Source organism: Bison bison, unplaced genomic scaffold (assembly GCF_000754665.1).
Source record: "Bison bison bison isolate TAMUID 2011002044 unplaced genomic scaffold, Bison_UMD1.0 scf7180017864473, whole genome shotgun sequence".
NCBI lineage: Eukaryota > Metazoa > Chordata > Mammalia > Artiodactyla > Bovidae > Bison > Bison bison.
Window position 1 is genome coordinate 13,277,277 of NW_011495034.1, and position 10,118 is coordinate 13,287,394.

The following is a 10,118-nucleotide window of genomic DNA, read 5'->3' on the forward strand; positions in this document are numbered from 1 at the left end:
TCAAACTATCTAGGTGAACCATGTTTTACTTATGTAGCAAATCTATTAAATAACCAGCATATGGAAGCTTATACCTCATGCGAGAGAATTACCAAATTAACTATACATCTATTAGAAGTCTCTAAACCCCACTCCCCAAACAATTTTAGTACACCTACCAAGTACTGTAAGTCATTTAGAAAAACAGAAATAAAACATACATCAGCCTTTGTAATTAAGCATTTTTCATAACATATAAACAGTGTTCAGATATAAACTGTTAACTAAATATTTTTTCTAAATATGATTTATGTAATCAAGAGTTTCTTAAACAAAGACACATCTTAGGAATATGATCTGTACAAACTTACAGTAGTGTAAGACTGTTCTATACATCAGTGTCTCTTTTGCTATCTCGTATACAGGGTTATCGTTACCATCCTTCTAAATTCCATATACATGCGTTAGTATACTGATATTTATGTTTTTCCTTCTGGCTTACTTCACTCTGTATAATAGTCTCCAGTTTCATCCACCTCATTAGAACTGATTCAAATGTATTCTTTTTAATACACCATGACCAAGTGGGCTTTATCCCAGGGATGCAAGGATTCTTCAATATCCGCAAATCAATCAATGTAATACACCACATTAACAAATTGAAAAACAAAAACCATATGATTATCTCAATAGATGCAGAGAAAGCCTTTGACAAAATTCAACACCCATTTATGATAAAAACTCTCCAGAAAGCAGGAATAGAAGGAACATACCTCAACATAATAAAAGCTATATATGACAAACCCACAGCAAACATTATCCTCAATGGTGAAAAATTGAAAGCATTTCCTCTAAAGTCAGGAACAAAACAAGGGTGCCCACTTTCACCATTACTATTCAACATAGTTTTGGAAGTTTTGGCTACAGCAATCAGAGCAGAAAAAGAAATAAAAGGAATTCAAATTGGAAAAGAAGAAGTAAAACTCTCACTATTTGCAGATGACATGATCCTCTATATAGAAAACCCTAAAGACTCCACCAGAAAATTACTAGAACTAATCAATGATTATAGTAAAGTTGCAGGATATAAAATCAACACACAGAAATCCCTTGCATTCCTATACACTAATAATGAGAAAACAGAAAGAGAAATTAAGGAAACAATTCCATTCACCATTGCAACGAAGAGAATAAAATACTTAGGAATATATTTACCTAAAGAAACTAAAGACTTATATATAGAAAACTATAAAACACTGGTGAAAGAAATCAAAGAGGACACTAATAGATGGAGAAATATACCATGTTCATGGATTGGAAGAATCAATATAGTGAAAATGAGTATACTACCCAAAGCAATTTATAGATTCAATGCAATTCCTATCAAGCTACCAACGGTATTCTTCACAGAGCTAGAACAAATAATTTCACAATTTGTATGGAAATACAAAAAACCTCGAATAGCCAAAGCGATCTTGAGAAAGAAAAATGGAACTGGAGGAATCAACCTACCTGACTTCAGGCTCTACTACAAAGCCACAGTTATCAAGACAGTATGGTACTGGCACAAAGACAGAAATATAGATCAATGGAACAAAATAGAAAGCCCAGAGATAAATCCACGCACATATGGACACCTTATCTTTGACAAAGGAGGCAAGAATATACAGTGGATTAAAGACAATCTCTTTAACAAGTGGTGCTGGGAAATCTGGTCAACCACTTGTAAAAGAATGAAACTAGAACACTTTCTAACACCATATACAAAAATAAACTCAAAATGGATTAAAGATCTCAACATAAGACCAGAAACTATAAAACTCCTAGAGGAGAACATCGGCAAAACACTCTCTGACATACATCACAGCAGGATCCTCTATGACCCACCTCCCAGAATATTGGAAATAAAAGCAAAAATAAACAAATGGGACCTAATTAAACTTAAAAGCTTCTGCACATCAAAGGAAACTATTAGCAAGGTGAAAAGACAGCCTTCAGAATGGGAGAAAATAATAGCAAATGAAGCAACCGACAAACAACTAATCTCAAAAATATACAAGCAACTCCTACAGCTCAACTCCAGAAAAATAAATGACCCAATCAAAAAATGGGCCAAAGATCTAAATAGACATTTCTCCAAAGAAGACATACAGATGGCTAACAAACACTTGAAAAGATGTTCAACATCACTCTTTATCAGAGAAATGCAAATCAAAACCACTATGAGGTACCATTTCACACCAGTCAGAATGGCTGCGATCCAAAAGTCTACAAATAATAAATGCTGGAGAGGGTGTGGAGAAAAGGGAACCCTCTTACACTGTTGGTGGGAATGCAAACTAGTACAGCCACTATGGAGAACAGTGTGGAGATTCCTTAAAAAACTGGAAATAGAACTGCCTTATGATCCAGCAATCCCACTGCTGGGCATACACACTGAGGAAACCAGAAAGGAAAGAGACACGTGTACCCCAATGTTCATCGCAGCACTGTTTATAATAGCCAGGACATGGAAGCAACCTAGATGTCCATCAGCAGATGAATGGATAAGAAAGCCGTGGTACATATACACAATGGAGTATTACTCAGCCATTAAAAAGAATATAATGCATATCTTAAGCAATTGTGAGTTTATATTTTTAAGATACTTGATTAGTTCTTCCTAAGTGAAAACTATTTTTATGTGAAGTATTCTAAAGAAGCTTCCAAATTATGAGGTAAATAGAGTGTTTTACTAAATACATATAAGGACTATAAATACATATATGATGTATACCTGTAAATACATATATAGACTAAACTATGTACTCATTAAATAAATGTTGGTAAAAATCTCTAAGTGGTAACTAGATCATTAGTCATACAACTATTGATTAGAAATAAAAAGTTAATATTTTAGTTTTGTTTTTCAAATTTTAGCCTACCTTTCACCTAAACTTCTTATAGGTAATAACAATTGTATACTTATTAATTATACAGTTTTGATAGGAAATGGAAATGATAATGACAGAGGAGGATAGTTTTGAACAAAATCACTCTTTAATGAACTAGAAATTTTGGGAGAAAAGTAGGACTAGGGCTTACTAGGAGATTCTAAGGACAAAACGAACAGAAAATATGCTGCTGTTGTTTTTCTAGATGAAACAAGTGAATTCAGTATGATAAAGGAAATTGGCTTCTGTTTTAGAGGAGCTTAGTTCCGTAAGAGTTCACTGGTAGATGCCTGGAAACACTGTAATTTGAGATAGAACATGACACCATGTGTGGAGAACTTTAGATTTTTCTCTTACTGAGTTAAAAGTTATAAAGTGAAAAAAATCCAAATAGTGGATGATGTTTTACCAAAATATTAATTATTCCAGTAAATTCACTATATATATTGCTCTGAACAATGTTTCCCTAAACATTAATTCTTCAGTCAAATATTTAATTCTTTTTCCCCAAAGGGGATTTGTCTATTTTCTTAAAGTGAGTTTGGATTAGCAGAATCACCTCTGCCGACTCTCATCGGCCACTCTGCCTGGATGCAGTGTCTCCACTGGGGCGGAGGTCAAGGCTGGAGACAACTGCGTGCTCCTCCTGAAGGCTGCCTTGCCTTTTTAGGGTATGAGGGTCTCTCTGTGTTTAGGATAACATGATTGACAGCTCCGTTCCAGCTCCAATTAGCACCCTATAATTTATTAGCTTCTGCTTTCAGATTATGCGTTAACTTTACAAATATTCCAACCATGGAAACAGCAGCTATCAAGTGTCTCTTTCCTGATCCAGCCCTCTGGGGCTGGAGTGAAATACAAGGAAAGAGTGTTACAGTTGGTCTGTCAAGTGAGAATAATCATTTGTGTCTGTGTCTGTCTGAGGGCATGGGGTCTCTGATTTCTCTTTAGGCCTGCATTAGTGATGTGTGTATTGGTAGATAAATAGATTTTATCATGTGTGCGTATATGGTATTTGTAGACACACAGATTCTATCGTGTGAGTGTGTGTATGTGGTATTTGTAGATAAACAAATTCTATCGGGTGGATCCTGTATTTGTATTATGAATTTCATTTATTTATGGGACAGGAAGTAGAACTGGTAATGAGGAAATATGAAATTTATGTTTGCTTTACCCTGTTGTTTGTTAAAAACATCAGTTACGTGCAGAGAGCAACTGTAGTAATGACAGTGCCTTTAGGATGCTTTTTCCTTAACTCCAGATTTTAGAAATATGTAACAAATAATGAATGATGATAAATCCTAAAACTCTTGCAAGGAAGAAGGGAATATAGAGAGCAAAGACTTTCACAGGTATAATCAAAACAGGAATTATCTGCATGCAAATGATCTACAGATTGTGAAAGCAATTTTATAAAGAAATCTTAGGTTTTCTGGTTTCGTTTAAAGTCTTTTCAAATATCTTTCCATTTTTCCTCCATGCTTTGATACCTGATGAGTTATGTTTAAAAATGCAGCTTATGGAAATGGCATTCATATGGAAAGCAGCTTAAGTTTTACTTTAAAAAATCTCCTCCAACTCTGAAGTAACCAATCACTAAGTGTTAAAAAAAAAAAAAAAGCTTGTTTATTTTGACAGAAGGGATATGGGTGCCTGCATATAAGCACAGGGTTTATGAGTCTAAATATTAATAAGTGGGAGGTTAAAATTACCTTACGAGTTGTGTCTCCCAGTTTGAAAGGGCACAGAAATGCAGTACTTACCCAGGAAGAGTGGCCAAGGAAGCTTCCAGTCAGGCAGTCTGCGTTCCCAACACCCACCACCTCTGCCCTCCCTCCCATCCAGGCCTGAATCAATCTTAAGTCATTGCTAGAATTTGCCACGCATTGAAATAGAACTTCAAAGGGGAAATGAGACAAGACGGCAACTCCTATTAAACCAGAGGAGTAGAACAGATAGAGTTCCCTGCAGTTGCGTGACTGAGTTCTCAGCCAGAGGGCAATCGGCAACAGGATTACTTGGTAGCGGAGAGCTGTCTCTCCCCTTTTCGTCGCCTCTCCCTCAGCGGAGGCCAAGTGCAAAGGGAAAACCGTGGGTAAGGAGGGCACTGGTGCCAACTGGGATGATTAGAGGAGAATCTCATCTCCCTGAGACCCCCAACCGGGTATAATATATGCAGATACATCATGGTTACCTTTCTCATGTCATCCCTCCTTTCCTTCAATGTCTTTTTTTCAGCTACTAGGGCCTCCTCTAGTCTCATGGTTTCACAAATACTAGCAAGACAAGCATGAGAATTCATCCTTTACATGACCTGGTAGGCCTACAAGAATGTTGAAAAAATGTCAGTTAGGGCTACGAATTCACCAAAGTTCCCTCTGAAACTATTACGCAGATCTGAACGATGGGAGTCCCAGGGCTTCTTGCGTTTCTACTTCGGGAACGTAAAACATGGAGGGAAGCGCTCTGCTCTGCATGTTCCACGCGCCAGGTCACTGGAGCCCTGCTCGGCAGTCTGGAAGGTCTGTTTAGGACTGCCCCGAAGGCCAGTTCCAGTGAATGAGTCTCCTCACCAGCAACCTGATATTCAGGTCAGATGCAGCTCAGGAGAGAGGCTTCAATAATCAGAACCTCGTGGCTGAGAAAAGGCTCCCTGTGGGTTCTGATCAGAGATCTTGAGTGCTAACATAGGTGGAGCTCAGGGAAAGCTTCTGAGAGAGGGAAGAGACTACTAGGAAAAGATGTCCAGCAGAGAACACACTTGCTGTCTTCATCTGTACACTCATTGGCAAGTTTTTAAAAGTGCGCTGAAAGGGAATGCATTTTATTTATGCTTGTATACACTGGTGATCCATGCCAATGGAACATGGATTTAAAAAATCACAGAGAAGTCCAAAGTTAATTTTAGTTATTGCTTCAGTGTCCAAACCTCAGACTAACATGCTTAACACAACTTGGTTAGTTTGGGTGTGAAGAGCTTCAGAGCAAAGAAGGCTAAAAATACTGAAATGAATTAATAAGAGATGCAATAATAAGTCCTTCCTAGCGATGAATGGAACTCTGCATCTGGTTGCATGGTCTGCAGGTGGGAGTCTGGACAATATCCTGTGATACTTCCTTTAAGACCTGGGATTCTATACATTCTAGAATGCCAGTCTTTGCTGCCCTGCCTCTTTTCTCTTCTTTATTCATCTTCTGTGGAGGAGAAAGCAAGCCCAAAGTCAGAAGTGGATCAGCAGTTAGTGTTGTGGGTAACAGTGCAGTCTCTGCCCCCTGGATGCCTGGGTTGGTTTCCTGGCTCTGCCACTTACTAGCTATGTGACTGGGCAGATTACTCCTCCTCTGTGAGCCTCTGTGGTAATAAGTACCACACAGAAATGTTGTGAGGTTGAATTAACCTATATATAAAGCCCTCAGACCCGTGCCTGGAAAAATGATAAACAATATTTGTTATTGCTATATACAATGCATGGAGAAGGCAATGGCAACCCACTCCAGTACTCTTGCCTGGAAAATCCCATGGACGGAGGAGCCTGGTAGGCTGCAGTCCATGGGGTCGCTAAGAGTTGGACACGACTGAGCAACTTCACCTTCACTTTTCTCTTTACATGCACTGGAGAAGGAAATGGCAACCTACTCCAGCATTCTTGTGTGGAGAATCCCAGGGATGACGGAGCCTGGTGGGCTGCCGTCTATGGGGTCGCACAGAGTCAGACACGACTGAAGCGACTTAGCATAGCATACCATAGCATATACAATGCAATTATTATTAGTTATTACTGACTGCTATCACATCTGGGGAAATATAATCATATAGTACCTTCCATCTGAGCAAAACCAGTAGCAGGTTCTTTAATGATCACAGTCTACTTAACAGGTACCAAAATGACAGAAAGAAGAGATGGGTAACTCTGCTAAGCCATGCTCTGAATAAGGTCCCCTAACTGCACCCAACTCTTGAGAATATTATCCAAGATAAATGGTATTTGCCTCTTGTGTTATAATGAAGGAGGAGGAGAATCCCCATGGGCAGAGGAGCCTGGCGGGCTACAGGCCATGGGGTTGCAAAAAATCAGACACATTATAATGAAGATCAAGATTTGAATTAATATTTTATGCTTTAACAGCCTTCAAGGGCAATTTGGGAACAACATTAACTCTCTCTCTTTAGGGAAATAACTTTGGCATCAAGGGAACATAAAACCATTAAGTTCTTAATAAATTCTTTTTTTTTCTGGCCTAGTTGTACGTTTGGTTTCTTAGCCTAGCTGATCAAAGTATAAAACAACCAAGATTTCAAAAACATTTTTAAACTGAGTACTTTACTATCTTAAGAGTGTGGAATCTAAGAAGTAACAATAATTCTCTTTTGGAGAATAATGTGTGTATCTGACTGATGCACAACAGTGCACAAGCCAGTTTTCCTATGCATCTCTTTTACTTGATGAAGGCTATCAGGTAACCTGGGCTTCCTTGGGCCATGATTTTCTCATTTATGAAACAAGGTGAGAATACCTAACTTCTCCATCTCCAAGGTTGATACAAGGTGGATTGGAGTTCTCAGATTTCATGGTATGGCAAACACTTTGGAAAACCAAAAATACTTATACAAAGTGAATTTACTTACTGACATCAGGTCATACTACTATAAATTATTTTATTCTATTAGAGAAAAACTAAGACATTTGTTTTCCTTTGAAGAAATAACACAGCAACCTAGTGGTAAACAAACATCTTTAATGTTCGTTTCTTCTTCCTCATCACCTTCAGTTTTGCCCACACATGAACCCCTTCCCCTGTCCCAATACTAAAGTGATCAAATCATGACCATAGAGACAGAATATTTGAGATACCCAAGACTCCATGGACATCTCTTCCCCTGTGGTGATTCCTAGTTCTTCTTGGAGACCACTGGGGTCTCTAGAGGCTTAATTTTTTTTTTCCTTCCATCCAGAGGAGGATAGAGGGAGGGACAGAACTTGTGGGAGAGAAGGCAGAGAGAGTTTTTTCTTTCATCATAAAATGTCCTTTGTAAAAAATATGATATACACACACACATGTATAAAACATATCCAGTGCAATTGCAATTGTTGTGCCAAACACTGGGAAGTGCCACCTTGGTCGATGTATTTCTGGAGTTTTAAACAGTTGTCCTACGACAGCTGCATTTCAGTAAGACTTGGGCAGGTGGCTCCAGATAAGCCACTTGCCACTCACATTCAGGCTGAGGCTTCTATGTTCACAGTCCGAAGGAAAAGGTGTATCTTTGTGTCTGGAGTGGGTGTTGCAGGGAGAGAGTGGGCAGGAAGGGAGCTGGAGGCTACAGGTGAGGAAGAAAGAATTGGCTTCTTTTGACTTCTCTACCATATAGTCTTCGATGCAAATACAAAGACATTTTCAATGTGAGGATATTGAAGTCAGCAGTGCTGTGATCCCACTACTTAATGAAACAATTCACACCAGCACAAAAAATATTCACACCAAAACGTCTCTTTTTCTTTCCTTCTTTCCAAGAAAACCATGATATCTTGTCACCTGAGTGATCTCACCACGGATAGTTCCAGTGATTTGCCCAAAAGTCACTGAGCGTCATTCAGAGTCTTTGGGTCTGCTCTTTTGGCAGAAGGCATTCTTTTTAGATGAAAACTCTGTCGCGTGTGTTTTGGTTCTCCCCGATACACGGAGCAGTTTGAAGTCTCTGCCTTCCCCCATGTCCTCATCCATGAAGTGAGAGGCACAGATGCTGAGCCTCCATGGCTGGTCAGAAGGGAAGGGGCAAGGGGAAGGTCAGCAGATCAGCTCAGGAGGGATGCACCACAGAGGGAATAACGACGAGCTGCAAACCAAGATCAGAAGCTGTTACAAACCCACTTGATTTCAGCTCTGAGTGTCACCAATTGCGCTATGCAGAGACCTACAGGGAAGAAGGTGGGCTGTCTAAAACCAGTACAGATCCTTGCTTTTGTCCTGAGGCTGCAAACCTGAAAACAGAGAGAAAACAAAAGGGAGAGAGAGAGAGGGAGAAGAGACAGACAGAGGGAGAGAGAAGGGGGTGGGGAGGGGAAGGCACAAGATATTTAAAGAAAGAGAAAGACAGACACCACTGTTTTATTGTGAAAGTCACAGAATTCATCTAAAGAGCATGAACGAAAGTAAAAGCAAAGCAAACAAATGTCACATCTGCACCTGAGGGAACAGAAAGCGGGGCAAGACTACAAGCCAATTTATTATGCAATTTTTTTTTCATTTTGCCCTAAAAATAAAGCAAACAAAAAAGTAAACCCTTATTTGAATGTACCTTTCAAATTCAACTCTTTAAGCTAGGGACGCAATATTATCACTAATAACGTATTCTTGTTAAGTTTTCTGTTTTCAAGAGACCTATGTCATTTAGCAATTAAGTTGTTATCAGTCATGGGTCATATTTGTATGACTTGTAACTATCACTAGGTGACAAGACCCTCTCCGCCCCTCAAGTTGTAGAGGATTTTAAACTACATTCTTAGCAGGTACTCTAGATCAGCGCTGTCCAATAGAAACAATGGAAGCCATGGGTATAATTCTAAATTGTCTGGCAGCCACATTGAAAAAAAAAGTAAAAAGAAACAGGTGAGAATTAATTTAGTAATATATTTTATTTAACCCAATATATATTTAGTATGCAATGTTGAAACATGCAATCAATATAAAATATAATGAGATGAATTTTACATTCTTTTTGGGGACAAAGTCCTGAAATCCAGTGTGTATTATACACTTACAGCACACCCCAATTCAGCCTGGCCACGTTTCATGTGCTCAGCCGACACACGTGGCTGCTGGCTACGGTACTGAACAGCACAGAGCTAGAACCTCTCCGACAAATTTTATTCTTAAAAAATCCTCTGTAATATTAACCGGCCACTTTCTCATTTTGTCCACACCGATGACAGAGTCATCTGTCTGCTGAAACACAACCCTGCTACGTGCAGACCTTCGCGCCTCAGGGTCACTGGGGTCTCCAAGGAGAGCTAAATGGGGTCCCCGGCTCAGCCCAGTTTGGGGCACAGGGCAGGAGGGGCCCGGGGATGCCACATCCCCTCTCCCGCTTACCTGAGTCCACGCTGAGGCCCAGACCCCCAGGCACGTCCCCCGCGGGGCTCGCGAAGGGTCCCCCGGGCGCGGCCCACGCCGCGCTGGCCGGCTCGCCCTTGGCGGAGAGCT

General features: G+C 39.7%; 1 protein-coding gene and 1 long non-coding RNA gene across 2 annotated transcripts in view; both read right to left on the reverse strand.

Moving 5' to 3' along the window:
• Positions 1 to 6,368, reverse strand: part of LOC105004257 — a 124,496-nt gene extending 118,128 nt beyond the window's left edge. The window contains exon 1 of the long non-coding RNA XR_827202.1: positions 4,679 to 6,368. This is a non-coding gene — a long non-coding RNA (uncharacterized LOC105004257). The remainder of the gene's footprint in view (positions 1 to 4,678) is intronic.
• A 230-nt stretch (positions 6,369 to 6,598) lies between these two features.
• Positions 6,599 to 10,118, reverse strand: part of VGLL2 (vestigial-like family member 2) — an 8,709-nt gene continuing 5,189 nt past the window's right edge. Inside the window, exons 4-5 of the mRNA XM_010861962.1 lie at positions 10,008 to 10,116; positions 6,599 to 8,751 (exon numbers count right to left, since the gene is read on the reverse strand). Of these exons, the coding sequence (XP_010860264.1) occupies positions 8,711 to 8,751; positions 10,008 to 10,116 (150 nt within the window). The 3' untranslated portion in view covers positions 6,599 to 8,710. The remainder of the gene's footprint in view (positions 8,752 to 10,007; positions 10,117 to 10,118) is intronic.